The sequence below is a fragment of the Oncorhynchus clarkii genome, chromosome 16 (genome assembly GCF_045791955.1).
Source record: "Oncorhynchus clarkii lewisi isolate Uvic-CL-2024 chromosome 16, UVic_Ocla_1.0, whole genome shotgun sequence".
Lineage (NCBI taxonomy): Eukaryota > Metazoa > Chordata > Actinopteri > Salmoniformes > Salmonidae > Oncorhynchus > Oncorhynchus clarkii.
This window is the reverse complement of record NC_092162.1, coordinates 24,073,063-24,089,769: the sequence shown is the minus strand read 5'-3', so window position 1 is coordinate 24,089,769 and position 16,707 is coordinate 24,073,063. Positions and strand designations below refer to the sequence as shown.

At 42.4% G+C, this 16,707-nt stretch overlaps 1 protein-coding gene across 4 annotated transcripts in view; it reads left to right on the top strand.

Moving 5' to 3' along the window:
* Nucleotides 1-16,707, top strand: part of LOC139368238 (KAT8 regulatory NSL complex subunit 1a) — a 58,507-nt gene that overhangs the window by 39,341 nt on the left and 2,459 nt on the right. For 3 of the 4 annotated variants that reach the window (XM_071106931.1, XM_071106928.1, XM_071106930.1), the window contains 9 exons: nucleotides 1,948-2,089; nucleotides 3,533-3,690; nucleotides 3,836-3,971; nucleotides 11,350-11,521; nucleotides 12,552-12,707; nucleotides 13,050-13,271; nucleotides 13,548-13,705; nucleotides 14,008-14,187; nucleotides 14,659-14,771. In XM_071106931.1, coding sequence (XP_070963032.1) covers nucleotides 1,948-2,089; nucleotides 3,533-3,690; nucleotides 3,836-3,971; nucleotides 11,350-11,521; nucleotides 12,552-12,707; nucleotides 13,050-13,271; nucleotides 13,548-13,705; nucleotides 14,008-14,187; nucleotides 14,659-14,771 — 1,437 coding nt within the window. The remainder of the gene's footprint in view (nucleotides 1-1,947; nucleotides 2,090-3,532; nucleotides 3,691-3,835; nucleotides 3,972-11,349; nucleotides 11,522-12,551; nucleotides 12,708-13,049; nucleotides 13,272-13,547; nucleotides 13,706-14,007; nucleotides 14,188-14,658; nucleotides 14,772-16,707) is intronic. The other variant, XM_071106929.1, reaches the window with a different exon arrangement.

Genomic DNA, 16,707 nt, shown 5'->3' with positions numbered 1-16,707 from the left:
CAGACCATGAGAAACAAGTTTCTCTGGTCTGATGAAACCAAGATTGAACTCTTTGGCCTGAATGCGAAGCATCACGTCTGGAGGAAACCTAGCACCATCTGTACGGTAAAGTGTGGCTGCAGCAGCATCATGCTGTGGGGATGTTTTTCAGGGACTGGGAGACTGGTCAGGATCGAGGGAAAGATAAGTACTGAGATCCTTGATGAAAACCTGCTCCAGGGCGCTCAGGACCTCCGACTGGGACGACGGTACATCTTCCAACAGGACAACGACACTAAGCACACAGCCAAGAACACAAAGTAGTAGCTTTGGAGCTTTGAAGTCTCAATGTCCTTCAGTGGCCTAGCCAGAGCCCGGACTTGAACCCGGTCGAACATCTCTGGCGATACCTGAAAATAGCTGTGCACTAACACTCCCCATCCAATCTGACAGAGCTCGAGAGGATCTATAGAGAAGAATTAGAGAAACTCCGCAAATACAGGTGTGCCAAGCTTGTGGCGTCATATCCAAGAAGACTCTAGGCTGTAATCGCTGCCAAAGCTGCTTTAACAAAGTACTGAGTAAATAGTTTGAATACTGACGTAAATGTGATATTTCAGTTTTTTTATGATCAACTGTCTTTGTTTTGTTATTTTGGGTTATTGTGTAAATTGGGGGGGATAAAAAACAATTTAATTCATTTTAGAATAAGGCCGTAACGATGTGGAAAAAATGAAGGGGTTTGAATGCTTTCTAAATGCTCTATACAATTTATGCTCCATGCCTATAAAAGCCACAAACATTTACATTTTAGTCATTTAGCAGGCTCTCTTATCTAGAGCGTCTTATGGGGGCGGCAGGTTACCTACTTGTGGTTAGAGCGCTGAGCCAGTAACTGAAAGGTTGCTGGATCAAATCCCTTAGCTGACGAGGTAAAAGTCTGTCGATCTGCCCCTGAACAATGCAGTTAACCTACTGTGCCCTGGTAGGCCGTCATTGTAAATAAGAATTTGTTCTTAACTGACATGCCTAGTTTAAAATATTTTTAAATAGGAGCAATTAGGCTTAAGTGCCTTGCTCAAGGGCACATCGACATATTTTTCACCTCTGGGAATCGAACCAGTGTCCTTGGGGTTACACTCTTAACCACTAGGCTACCTGCCGAAGATTGATTGAAATGGCCCAAACATATGATTGTAGTTTTGACTCGCACAGTGTGCCTACTGTAGTTCAAACATGGTGTAAGCTGGTACGCACCAAGTTGTACTTTACGTTTTAGTATGGAAAACGGCTGTGAGGATTTTTCTACAATCACAACATATTGACACAATTAGTCTTTATAGAATAAAAATCTGATTTAATCAATTACATGTGGAAAGACTTATTTGAGTAAACATCAAACCAGCAGCAGATGAAACAGTGAATTCTCGCTCTCTCTCTCTGGTTTTAGCTTGCGGCCACAATTGGCTAGTTGTAGGATATTTACCGGCCCATACCAGTGACGGACTTGGTTATGTTATCGAGATAGGGTAGTACACAAATAAAATCTCTCACTTATTTTGTTTGCGAGATGGAAACGACCACAAACTAATTCAGAAACGGTATAAGAGGATAGCTAGCTATACAAACTAACTTTTGCTGATGCCTCTTCAACAAGAAGCAACCGTGACAACACGTCCCTCAGTATTGATACTTTGCCACATAAGTTGAATGTTTGCTATTTGACGTAAATGGTCGTTAATATTGTGTGATTTTGTCAATTACCCAATGTTGAACAATTGGATATTGGCATAATGTTTGGGCAATAGTATGTGGGTTTTGCATTCATTTGTGTAGGCATTCAAGAAGAAATTATTCCAATTACCCAGCAATGAAATTATTTTATCCATGTAAAAGTTCAGACCACAGACAAGTTGGTTAGACGAACACTTGTTCACCCCTGTGTGTCTGTGTGACTTTCCGATTTAGATGGAAGCGGGCGGAGAGTCGCTACACCATCGAGCGGGCCTCCATCATCAGCCACTGGAACTGGCTCCAGGCCCACATCTCAGACCTGGAGTACCGTATCCGCCAGCAGACAGACGTCTACCGACAGATCCGTGCCAACAAGGTACAGCATCGCCTCAATATTGGGCTAATTGTGCACAGTTTAATAATATAAGAGTAATATGGACATTTCATCCAAAGCGACTTGCAGAGGTGACAGCCTTGTCACTGACATATATTCAAGTATATGTGGCCCATGCAGTAGTCAAACCCACAACCCTGGTGTTGCTTCGACCATGCTCTAACCCATTTAGCCATTTGAATTAGAGGTCGACCAATTAATCGAAGTAGCCGATTGATTAGGGTAATTTTGGGCGCCGATTTTTTTAAAATTTTAATTATTGTTATTTTTATACCTTTTATTTAACTAGGCAAGTCCGTTAAGAACACATTCTTATTTTCAATGACGGTCTAGGGACGATGGGTTAACTGCCGAGATGAGGCTGGTGTAACCGAAGTGAAATGGCTAGCTAGTTAGCGAGCGCTAATAGCGTTTCAAACGTCACTCGCTCTGAGCCTTCTAGTAGTTGTTCCCCTTGCTCTGCATGGGTAACGCTGCTTCGAGGGTGGCTGTTGTCGTTGTTGCTGTTCGAGCCCGGGGAGGAGCGAGGAGAGGGACAGAAGCTATACTGTTACACTGGCAATACTAAAGGGCCTATAAGAACATCTAATAGTCAAAGGTTAATGAAATACAAATAGTATATAGGGGAATAGTCCTATAATAACTACAACCTAAAACTTCTTACCTGGGAATATTGAAGACTCATGTTAAAAGGAACCACCAGATTTCATATGTTCTGAGCAAGGAACTGAAATGTTAGCTTTCTTACATAGCACATATTGCACTTTTACTTTCTTCTCCAACACTTTGTTTTTGCATTATTTAAACCAAATTGAACATGTTTCATTATTTACTTGAGGATAAATTGATTTTATTGATGTATTATATTACGTTAAAATAAGTGTTCATTCAGTATTGTTGTAATTGTCATTATTACAAATAAAATAAAATAAAAATTGTCCGATTAATCGGTATCTGCCTTTTTGGTCCTCCAATAATCGGTATCGGCGTTGAAAAATCATAATCGGTCGACCTCTAATTTGAATTACCATTTCCGTCCAGACCTGCAGCACGTACTTGTGAAAGTGGCCTGTAAAGAGATGAGCATGAGCAATACCACAGATGCCGTGTAGCACTAAATATAGTAGTGCCACTATTCACTATTGTGGTAGTACTAGTACACACATGACCTATATACACGTCCTGTATACGTTAGGCCGTCTTTTTTTAAGATGCGGTCTTAATTGTCTGGGACAATCAAGTGTAGCTCTTATCACACAAAATATATCCCATTGCAAGTCACATGATACAAATAAAGCAGGTAAATTACACCATCACACACACACCTTGTGTAGGATGTGGGTTTGTCTCTCACTGTAGTTGGTAGCCTATACAGTATTATTTCATGTCTGTGGCTGATGTACGGTATTTCACTCCACCCCTCAGGGCTCAGTGGAGTTGGGAGGTGTGGCGCCCATTGCATTGGTGGTGGGCGGGGCAGGAGTTAAGACTGAGCCTACTCCCCAGGACTGTCAGGTCACCATCACAGAGTCTGGACCCTGGAGAGGCCAGAATGGCAGGCCGGTCAATGGGGTCCTCAACAGGTACACACACACACAGAATACTTAACCAAACTTAAACATAGATTCTTCAAGTGCATCTATTTGGAGGAAGAACCTATGAAAATAAGGCACTAACTTGCTATTTTCTTGTGTGTAATAACAATGATTGATTGTCTCTCCTCTCCAGGGTGTCAGAGAGTAACACCAAACACCAACCCAGCCCCAATGACAGCACCTGTGTGGCCGCCCGCACGCGCCCCTTACTCAACTGCAGACGACGGAGACTTGTACAGCCTAACACAGTACCTAACCTCAATGGCAAGGTATGTTTCTGCTTGTGCACTTGCAGATGCATGTAGATCCATAGTATGCTTTCCTCCTGCCCAGCACTAAAACAATAACTTTTTCCAGTGTTGAGTGTTTTGTTATTTATCCTCTTGTGCTCGTGGATTTCATAGGACTGTATTGTTATCGATTCTATTGTGTGTTTGAGTGGGCTATAAACCTAGGATAAGTTCTGAAGGACTAATTGTTATATCAAAACCAATTTGTTCCCATATTTTTCCCCGACATGACGCTATGCAAATGTCATGTCAATAGTATCACTCCCCGTAGTCCATATTGTTTAACCTCTAGCGTCAAGCAATCCCGTATCCGGGAGCGTAATCATAGCCTCAAGCTCATTACCATAACGCAACGTTTCCTATTCATGAAAATTGCAAATTAAATAAATAAATTGAAACACAAGCTTAGCCTTTTGTTAACAACACTGTCATATCAGATTTTCAAAATATGCTTTAACAAAAGCTACACAAGCATTTGTGTAAGAGTATTGATAGCCTAGCATAGCATTAAGCCTAGCATTCAGCAGGCAACATTTTCACAAAAACAAGAAAAGCATTCAAATAAAAATAATTTACCTTTGAAGAACTTTGGATGTTTTCAATGACGAGACTCTCAGTTAGATAGCAAATGTTCATTTTTTCCAAAAAGATTATTTGTGTAAGAGAAATAGCTCCGTTTTGTTCATCCCGTTTGGCTAAGGAAAAAAAACAAAAATGCAGTAAACACAACGCCAAACTTTTTTCCAAATTAGCTCCATAATATCGACAGAAACATGGCAAACCTTGTTTAGAATCAATCCTCAAGGTGTTTTTCACAATTCTATTCGATAAAATCATTTCTGGCAGTCGGTTTCTCATCAAAGGCAAACGGAAAAATACTGCCGCTGGAGATTACGCAATAATTGCGACAGAGGACACCAAGCGACCACCTGGTAGATGTAGTCTCTTATGGTCAATCTTCCAATGATATGCCTACAAATACGTCACAATGCTGCAGACACCTTGGGGAAAACGTGGAAAACGTAAGCTGACTCCTAGCTCCTCCACAGCCATATAAGGAGTCATTGGCATGCAGGGCTTTCAAAAAATGGGGCACTTCCTGGTTGGATTTTTATCTGGGTTTCGCCTGTAACATCAGTTCTGTGGCACTCACAGACAATATCTTTGCAGTTTTGGAAACGTCAGTGTTTTCTTTCCAAAGCTGTCAATTATATGCATAGTCGAGCATCTTTTCGTGACAAAATATCTTGTTTAAAACGGGAACGTTTTTCATCCAAAAATTAAAAGAGCGCCCCGTATATCGAAGAAGTAAAAAAAAAAATGTGACCAAGGGAACAAGCAGTGATCTACCTACAGTGCATTCGGAAAGTATTCAGACAACCTGATTTTTTTCCCCCCCCCCCCACATTTTGTAACCGCCGTATTCTAAAACGGATTAAATAGTTTTTTTCCCCTCATAAATCTACACACACTACCCCATAAAGACAAAGCAAAAACAATTGTATAGAAATTTGTGCAGATGTACTGCAAATAAAAAATCACATTTACATAAGCATTCAGACCCTTTACTTAGTACTTTGTTGAAGCACATTTTGCAGCGATTACAGTGTTGAGTCTTCTTGGGTATGACACTACACACTTGTATTTGGGAGTTAGTCCCATTCTTCTCTGTCAATCCTCTGAGGTTGGATTGGGAGCGTTGCTGCACAGCTATTTTCAGGTCTCTCCAGAGATGTTCGATCGGGTTCAAGTCCGGGCTCTGACTGGGCCACGCAAGGACATTCAGAGACTTGTCCCAAAGCCATTCCTGCGCTGTCTTGCTTCGGGCCATTGTCCTGTTGGAAGGTGAACCCTCGTCTGAGAACCTACTCCAGAGTGTTCAGGACTTCATCAATGTACTCTGTACTTTTCTCCGTTCATCTTTCCCTCATTCCTGACTAGTCTCCCAGTCCCTGCCGCTGAAAAATATCCCCACAGCACGATGCCGCCGCCACCATGCTTCACCGTGGGGATGGTATTGGCCAGGTGATGAGCAGTGCCTGGTTTTCTCCAGATGTGACACTTGGCATTCAGGCCAAATAGTTTGATCTTGGTTTCATCAGACCAGATAATCTTGTTTCTCAAGGTCTTGAGAGTTCTTTAGGTGCCTTTTGGCATAATCCAAGCGGGCTGTCATGTGCCTTTTACTGAGTGGCTTCCGTCTGGCCACAATAAAAGCCGGATTGGTGGGAGTGCTGCAGAGATGGTTGTCCTTCTGGAAGGTTTTCCCATCTCCACAGAGGAATTCTGGAGCTTTGTAAGTGACCACTGGATTCTTGGTCACCTCCCTGACCAAGGCCCTTCTCCCCCGATTGCTCAGTTTGGCCTCTCGGCCAGCTTCAGGAAGAGTTTTGGTGGTTCCAAACATCTTCCATCTAAGAATGGGGGCCACTGTGTTCTTGGGGACCTTCAATGCTGCAGAAATGTTTTGGTACCCTTCCCCAGATCTGTGCCTCGGCACAATCCTGTCTCTGCTATATGGACAATTTCTTCGACCTCATGACTTGGTTTTTGCTCTGAAATGCATTAAGGGGTATTGTGTGTAGATTGAGGGGGTAAATTGAATCAATTTTAGAATAATGCTGTGTCCTAATAAAATATTGGGGTCCGAATACTTTCCGAATGGAGAGGTGTTTGCCTTTCCGTAACATGTCCAATCAATTGAATTTACCACAGGTGTACTCTGAAGTTGTAGAAGCATCTCAATGGAAACGGGATGCACCTCAATTTCAAGTCTCATAGCAAAGGGTCTGAATACTTATGTACATTTCTGATTTAAATGCTTTATAAATAGGGTATTGTGTGTAGATTTGGTATTCGGTTCAATCAATCACTAGAGCGCAATGGGACAAGGACATCCCTGCCGGCCAAACACTCCCTAACCCGGATGACGCTGGGCCAATTGTGCGCCACCCCATGAGTCGCGGCCGGCTGCGATAGAGCCGGGACTCGAACCTGGATCTCTAGTGGCACAGCTAGCAACTGTGATGCAGTCCTTAGACCACTGCGCCACTCGGGAGGCAATGTACATTACATTAACACTTGCAATTGTGTTTTCCAGGCCTGGAAAAGGCTTTGGAAAATGATAGAATCTTAAGTTTTGGACAATGATAGAATCTTAAGTTTTGGACAAGTCATGGAAAGTAACTTCATAATTTCTGTTAATGTAATTTGAGGCAGTTTTTTATATTTGATCAATCAAATAAAAATCAGCATTTCAGCCAGGCTCAGAATTACACTTCAGAGCATCTGTATTTCTGCTCATCACCTGCATATGTGCGAGACGAGTGGGTCGTAACTCTTGGAAAGAGAGACTACAGACATTGCAGCAGCGGGTAGGCCTAGCCTATAAAATATAATAGAGAAAATACTTATGTACCCAAGTCAAAACACATCTTGTACCCTCTAGTTCACTGTTGAACTATTATTACCACGTATTAATGTTTTTATGTCATGTCCCAAACGACTTTCCACCGACTCTCGCGAATAAGGCCATACAAGTTTGATGTACTTACTTGAGCGATTAAAAAAATATATTTTTTTTTAACAATTATTTTTGACTGTAACGAACGATTCACTTCGCCATTGTATTATTTGGTATTCGGTACAATCACAGTGAATGGAATCAAAAACATATGTGATTCGCAAACAGTAATTTTAAGAGAACTTATTTGTAGCCTTTTGGACTATGTGGCTTCAAAATTCAAAAGGCGACTTGCACATCTGAGCTCTCTCTTTTGCAGGTGCATGGTAAGTTGGATAAGATAAGGAAAAAAATAAGGAACCCGCCCACTGCTCTTGATAGTATCAATGATCTGTAATAAGATTTATGTGTCGGCCTCAAGGGCCTTCGTCAGAGCATTTGAGTTTTTTTTAATTAGCACCCTTATGTATACCTAGCCCCACCCACATCCGTTCAGTGCATCGAATGGAGTCTTAAAGAAAAACAAAGTGCTACCAAATATAACAATATGCATTTCATAAATATTCTAATAAAGTGTGTACATAAAATGTATTAAACACGTCTGTAAAACCACAATGAGGACATCGACCTACCAAGCAAGTTTTCATAAATCATTGGGTACAGTGCAAGAAAAATATCAGTGTAATCTGAAATAGGGGCATAATTCATGTTCACATTTACAACATACATAGGCATTTCATCATGAAGACCTTTAGGAAATAATGTCTGGAGGGTGAAAATCCCATAACTTTTTATTTTGCTCAGAGTATTATTTATATCACCGCCCCCATCTGATATCTTGACTTCCTCTATGCCACAAAATCTAAAGGTAGAAATGTCATGTTTTAGGTCATTAACATGTACTGCTACTGGATAATCCCTGTCGTTTCTCCTAATTGAACTTTTATGTTCACTGATTCTATGTTTGAGAGAACGAGAGGTTTTACTTACGTAGCACAGCCCACATGGACATTTAATAATATAGATAACATGGGTGGTGGAGCACGTAATAATGTTATTTATTTGGAACTGTTTTTCTGTATGTGGGTGGCAGAAATATTCACACTTCATCGTGTTGTTGCACTGTGAGCAACCTCTGCATTTATAGCTACCATTTGGAAGAAGGAGTAAAAAAGCCTGGCTGGACAAACTCACCAGATTCAACTCATTGAGGGCTTGACTGTGACTAGCGGGAAAATACGGTTGAGCCAGGAGCCAACCCAGTACTGACTGATACCATACACTCCATATATCTCTGTGCCCCTGCTTTGCCTGTTATGAAACAGTGGTGTGGGCGTATACTGGTCAAAAGACAAGACAAGTCATTTTTGTCCGCTGCGTTGTCACTATTCCTAATATTTTTGTTGTTAGCTAGCCTCGATTGTTATCGGCAAAGCAAGCTAGCTACCTGCTGCTACCTATATCAGTCAATATGACTTACTAGATTTCATCTTGACATCCAGCTTTTTGCTACAAACCACAGGATTTGAAATAAAACGGAATGGCAAGATAGTTGTTGTGTGGAGGATATGCTTTGACTTGCTTTCTTGTTGGCCAACGAAGTTAGCTGTGATAGCTAGCATGCTAGCTAACAGCTTCTAAGCAGCCAACATGCCAAGTCTTATAAGCTACATTTGAAATAATGACAGGTTATTTCAACTCGTGACTTTTTAACATGACATTTAGGCTCATTTGCTTCAACCCTGACAATGTGCTTCTGAGCTAGTCTAGTTTACCTGCCACCCACAGAAAAAGGAGAAAGGGTGAGGGAGCTTCAGCTAAAAACTGTAAATAAATGTGGATTTCTACATAGCACAGCCCACATGGTCATTTAATAATATAGATAACATGGGTGGTGGAGCACGTAATAATGTAATTTTTTTGGAACCGTTTTCCTGTATGTGGGTGGCAGAAATATTCACACTTCATCGTGTTGTTGCACTGTGAACAACCTCTGCATTTATAGCTACCATTTGGAAGAGGGCGTAAAAGAGCCTGGCTGATTTTTATTTTGTGTAAATTGCGACCTCCTTTATACAATAAGTGGTGGATTCTTACATTCAGCATGCAAAGCTGGGTCAAATGATAAAACATGCCAGTGTTTCTTGACAGCATCTCCCACTTTTCAAAAGTTCAAAGTATATGCAGTTGTGAACATTAGTGTTCTTTAGTCCCGAGTGGGTCTTTTTTTTTGTAGCAGTTCATCTCGTGTTTTTCCTAATGCCAAATTAAGAGCTTCATTCACACATTGTGGAGAATAGCTTCTTAGAAACCTTTTGCGCATCTCCACTGCTTTTTCTAGATAGTCCTCTGGAGTGGCATGTAAGGCGCATTCTGATAAACTGGCCTTTTGGAAGTCCTCTTTTTAATGGCTCAGGGTGGAAGCTTTCCCCCTGTAATATAGTATTTGTCTTTTCTATATAGTGTTGTAAACAGGGTTTCATTTGATTCCTCAATCCATACATCGAGGTAATGAACACGTTGAGTGTCACATTCAATAGTGAATTTGTGATGGGGGTCAATGTCATTGAGTAATGCCATAAAGTCTGACAGCTCTTTTCCCATTCCTCCTCAAATTAATTTGTTTTCATTATTAACACAACGTTCTTCAAAAAGACCCACATAAAGGTTAGCATAGCTCGGTGCGAATGTGGAGCCCATCGATGTTCCATTTGTTTGGAGGTAGTATTCATCATCAACCTGAAGTAGTTACACATCAAAACATATTCAGCCAGCTCTAGAATAAAGTTTGTTGGTAGGTATTCGTTAGTATCTCTGTCTCTCAAATAGTGAGCTAGGGCTACCAGCCCCCCCCCCCCCCCAATATAAGGAATGCTGCTATATACAGTGGGGCAAAAAAGTATTGTCAGCAACCAATTGTGCAAGTTCTCCCACTTAAAAAGATGAGAGGCCTGTAATTTTCATAATTCATCATAGGTACACTTCAACTATGACAGACAAAATGAAGAGAAAAAAAATCCAGAAAATCACATTGTAGGATTTTTTATGAATTTATTTGCAAATTATGGTGGAAAATAAACTTTTGTTATTGACCAAATACTTATCTCAATACTTTGTTATATACCCTTTGTTGGCAATGACAGAGGTCAAACGTTTTCTGTAAGTCCTCAAGGTTTTCACACACTGTTGCTGGTATTTTGGCCCATTCCTCCATGCAGATCTCTTCTAGAGCACATAAGACAAGCACATCAAGCTGGCAATGTTATACATCAAGTGGGATCAACCATCCCCCAGAAGAGCCAATGGGTGTGCAGGCTTTTATTCTAGTCCCCCTCTAACAAACCAAATGTTTTAAATTAGCTGCTCAACCGGAACTTGAAGAACTGGCTGAATCAAAAGCCTGCACACCCAGTAGATCTCCAGACCTAGGGTTGACCATGTGTTTTATACAGTTGCTTAACAGGTATTCTGCTTTGTGCAGGGAGTGTGTTAGATCCTTGCACAATGACAGGAGATGGTGCATGGGATTAGAGAGCAGCCTCCCAGTGTCTATCACATATCGCTTACTTTTTAAATATACGTTGGTCATGGAAATTTGGTGAAAAGTCGTGGAATTCCATCTGTCAAAATGTATATAAATCCTTAAGTCACCTCAACTGTATTTTCCCGCTAGTCACAGTCAAGCCCTCAATGAGTTGAATCTGGTGAGTTTGTCTGGGGCAACAACAAATTGTGCTGTTGGCAGTACTCGGGGGCTGGAGTTGAAAAACACTGCTCTAAATGATACTAGACATCATAATATGGCATAATATGACACATTTGTTTTAAGTACAACTATTGTGACCCATGGGATTAAATTAATAAACAAGTGACTTTTGGTTTGTCCCTTCCCAGGTCCCGAGAACCAGCGCTATCCTGTGTAGCTGCAGGGTCAACCCCTCCTCCTGTGTGACATGCGGGGGTCGCCCAAGCGCACCCAGAGAAGACCCCCAGTACGAGCTTCCCTCCCTGGAGCGCTTGTCCCACCTGGACCCGGGGGTCCACCCAATCCTCTCCCTCCCTGATGGTAAGGAACCAGGAGCATAGAACCAGAATCTATTTTTATTATTTTTCTATGAGCCAGGAGCCAACCCAGTACGGACAGATACCATACACTCCATATATCTTACACTCCATATATCTCTGCGCCCCTGCTTTGCCTGTTACGAAACAGTGGTGTGGGCGTATACTGGTTAAAAGACTAATTATATAATAAACGTGAGTCATTTTTGTCCGCTGCGTTGTCACTATTTCTGATATTTTTGTTGTTAGCTAGCCTCGATTGTTATCAGCAAAGCAAGCTAGCTACCTGCTGCTACCTATATCAGTCAATATGACTTGCTAGATTTCATCTTGACATCCAGCTTTTTGCTACAAACCACAGGATTTGAAATAAAATGGAATGGCGAGATAGTTGTTGTGTGGAGGATATGCTTTGACTTGCTTTCTTGTTGGCTAACGAAGTTAGCTGTGATAGCTAGCATGCTAGCTAACAGCTTCTAAACAGCCAACATGCCAACTCTTATAAGCTACATTTGAAATAATGACGGGTTATTTCAACTCGTGACTTTTTAACATGACATTTAGGCTCATTTGCTTCAACCCTGACAATGTGCTTCTGAGCTAGTCTAGTTTACCTGCCACCCACAGAAAAAGGAGAAACGGTGAGGGAGCTTCAGCTAAAAACTGTAAATAAATGTGAATTTCTGTGGGGCTAAGCAATTAACTTACTTATTTGTTAACTACTGTAACTTTCTCTCAAAAATGCTCTCGTAATGTTGCTTAATGCCTCCTAACAAGGTGACACCAGTAATGTAAACAAATTGCCGTTTGTGACGTAACCACCTCTAAACTATAGTAGTTTAGACTAGTTGACTGCCGTTCCAGAAGCACCTTTTCACTTCCCTGCTGTACACTTTATCACCATGGAGAGGGTTTTTATTTAAACCCCTCTTCCCCCCATTCCCCCACCCACCTTGTTCCCTTTCCTTCTCTCATCTGCACCAACCATATCTTCTTGTGGATAACACGTAGTGCGTGTTTGTTTCTCTTCTTAGACGTGTGTATGAGCCTGCGGCTGCAGCAGGTGATGAAGAGCCACTGGCAGGGCAAGGCCCCCGAGAGGACCAAGCCCCTCAAGAAGCTCTCGCTCAAACACAAGCTCTCCTCCAAAGACAAGCACATCAAGCTGGCCAACTCGCTCATGGCACACAGTGAGTATATGTGGGCAGGACCACACACACGCATATGAAGCAATCCGATACACACCTACTTATTTATATACACAACCTTTGGAAAGCAGGGTGTTTTCCACAGTCAGGGAGTACACATGACCCCTTGTGGACACAAAGATACACACCAACTCGCACCCAAAGGAGATAAACACAGCCTTTGGAAATGAACTTGTCAGCCAATGGCGAGTGTAGCACGTTGTCACATTTCGTATTTTTATATATTTTTTTTAAACCAGGAAGTCACTTGACACACACACATACCATCCTAGCTGTGTAGAATGAAAAATCCCCTGACCAGTGTCTCTCCCCTTTCCCCCACAGGACTGTCTCACTATAAGAGCCGGTCTGATAAGCTGCAGCGGCGACAACACCACCACTTGGATGGCAACGGTGGGGTGCTGAGCGCCGCCAGGCTGGAGGGCCAGGCCCTCTGTAAGGCCGAGCGGCTTCTGCATGGCCTCCCCTCACCCTCCACAGGGCCCTATGACCGGAGCTACAGTCGCAAGAGGCCCCGTGAGCACTTGCTGGACAGGACCCACGGCTGTGAGTTAACCGCACCACTCAAATGAACCAGGCATGGGTCAAATACTTATCAATAGTTGCGCTGTGTTTGATCAACTTACCAGGTGCAATGGAATCAATGGACTAATCCCAAAAGTGCAAATCCCAAGCTAAATCGAGTTCCTCATGTACATCATTTGACATAGGTTATGTATTTGATCCACGTCTGCTCGGAACACACAATCTGCTATCCATTTATAATGCAAAAGATGTGAGTCATGACTAGTTGTTAATCTCTATTTCCCCTTTCTCTTCCAGCCACCCCAAAGCTCTTCCTGGACTCGGGCAGCCCCTGCTCGTCCTTGGCCAGCCTGCACTCGTCTCTCCACAGCCCCTCGCTGACCCGCCAGCTGTCCACCTCCTCGGAGAGCTCCACCCCCATTGGCCCCAACAGTCTCAGCTTCTCCAACACCCCCGTAAGCTCATCATAGCTTTTATTGACTGTGTGTGTGGTCTAGGTGAATCATGAATGTGACAGCACGGGTTCTGTTCCGAAAGGTGCAATGTTACAAAACGTTCCGATAAAATATGCATTTTGTATAAAGTGATTTTTGGTCATGTAGAATTTAGCTTCATATCAGCTCTGTTCCATTTCTATCTGCGCTTTTCTGAACGTTTCCCCTCATTAAATACGCCCCCATACCTGTTCATAATTAACTGTAAAAATAGCTGTATGAATAAAGGTTTTATTTTATTTTTAAACTCTGCACCCCCTCAGCAGCCCATCCGTAGGAGGCGAGGCGAGAGCTCCTTTGACATCAACAACATTGTGATCCCCATGTCAGTGGCGGCCACCACGCGTGTAGAGAAACTACAATACAAAGAGATTGTCACCCCCAACTGGCGGGAAGTTGACATTTTCTCCCAGCCCATGGCAGAAGAGGAGAACGACACAGAGGTAAGATGTTGCTTCATTCCTAAGCCCTGCTTTGGGAACTGCCATGTATTTTGAAGGACCAAGGTTTGACCTTGCTCCGTTCTTTTAACTCGGTAGAGATACTCTGAATGGGTGCTGACCTGTTGCACCCTTGACAACCACTGTGATTATTATTATTTGACCCTGCTGGTCATCTATGAACATATTGGCCATGTTCTGTTATAATCTCCACCTGGCACAGCCAGAAGAGGACTAGCCACCACTCATAGCCTGGTTCCTCTCTAGTTTTCTTCCTAAGTTCTGGCCTTTCTAGGGAGTTTTTCCTAGCCACCGTGCTTCTACACCTGCATTGCTTGCTGTTTGGGGTTTAAGGCTGGGTTTCTGTACAGCACTTTGTGACATCAGCTGATGTAAGAAGGGCTTTATAAATACATTTGATTGATTTTATGGATCAAGGAGTCACATCTTAATAACACATTTCTGTGTGTGTAGATGGAGGACCTCTCCGACGCGGCCTTCTCCCAACTCCACCAGCCATGCCAGGATCAGGAGCGTTCCCGCTGGACCTGGATGGCCCTGGCCCCCGCCAAGAGGAGGGGCAGCAGGTCAGTAGGGGTCGCCTATAGTACACCCAACACACACTCATACACAGCATAGTACCTCATCACTGCCATATGTCTCAGTTTAGATAAATGTGCTCTACTTACTACATCTGTGACCTATTTGATTAATGTCAACACATAATTTGGTAGGAAATATTTTAGTGGGGTCTTTGCACATTGTCAATATGCCCTGAGTGTACACACATTAGGAACACCTGCTCTTTCAGGTAAGTCCAGGTGAAAGCTATGATCCCTTGTTGGCGTCGCCTGTTAAATCCACTTCTGTCAGTGTAGATCAGGGGTGTCAAAGTCAAATGGACGGAGGGCCAAATAAAAAAATCAGCTACAAGACGAGGGCCGGACTGTTCGAATGTTCATTGAAAATTTTTTAAATGACGCATATAGTCTAGTGAACCTAATTGAACCTACTGAAAACCTAACAAATATATTACAATATGATCAGATAAATAAAGCAATATTTTCTTATGGCTCTGTCAGTAATCTTTAATTTTCAACAGACACAAAAGACAAATTTCCTTTATATAAATATCCCCATAACATGAACATTAAATGAAAGAAACCGGTATTCAAGGCACCATCAGTAGACTATATTTTCTATTTTAGCAAAAGTGGGCTAAATTTACTTCAAAGAAAAAACAATAATAGCAATTTTCTATCATCCACTCAACTGAAATATTTTTAAAATATAATTGGATTGAAATACAAAAAAATAAAGTGCAAAAATCTATTAATCAAAAACAACACTTTGTTTAAGGAGAAGTAACATGCAGTGAAAACAAATATTAAATTTTAACTTTTAAACTTGAACTGAGTAAAAACTCTAAATATGTGATTGCACAGTAATGTTCACTTGTTTGAGGTTGAGGGTGATACTTGGTGGTGTCCCATCTTTTCCACAAGTTCATCAATGTTCGGGGTAAGGCTCTGAGCTGAAGAAATCCTCAGAATTGAGTGGAGGTGTTCAGCAGTAAGTCGACTTCTGTGTGATGTTTTGTTCAGGTTCATCAAAGAAAACAGTTGTTCACACAGGTATGTGCTGCCAAACATAGACAACGTTTGAGCAGCCTGGATGCGCAGCTGGGGCATTGTGCCGGGGAGGAAACGGGCGAACTCCGCAGCACCCACTGCCGCATATTTTGCCCTCAGTGCATCATTGCATTGGAGGTCAATCAACTCCATTTGGAGGTTTGGTGGTGAGCTTTCCACGTCAACAGCAAATGGGTTACCGAGCAGTTCCAACCTGCTTTTTTGTGCTTCAAAGTCAGCAAATCGGCGTCGAAAGTCAGCGGCAAGCATACCTATTTTATCAGCCAACTGTGTGCTCGGGAACGCACTGGTAGAGAGCTTCTCTTTCATGGTCTGGCAGCTGGGAAAGTGGCTCAAATTTTCTTTCCGCATCTGCGTCTCCCACAGAGTCAGTTTGGTTTTAAATGCCTTCACTGTACTGTACATATCAGAGATGACACGATCCCGACCCTGCAGCTGCAAGTTTATTGCATTCAGATGACTCGTAATGTCACACAGAAAAGCCATTTCACACAGAAACATTTCGTCTCGGAGTTGTGTTGTGTCTTTCCCTTTGCTGTCCAAGAACAGACAGGCCTTGACTCTGACATATGTGGTGTAGATGAAGGGGCGGGGACAGGATAAAGGATTTTAAAGCCTTGATACAATTGCGACCCGGTTTGAGTGTGTAGAAATGCAACGCTGCTGGGTTTTTCAAGCTCAACAGTTTGGAGAAGAATGGTCCACCACCCAAAGGACATCCAGCCAATTTGACACAACTGAGGGAAGCATTGGAGTCAACATGGGCCAGCATCCCTGTGGAATTCTTTTCACACCTTGTATTGTTCATGCCCCGACAATTTGCGGCTGTTCCCCAAAATGGGGTGCAACTCAATATTAGGAAAGTGTTCCT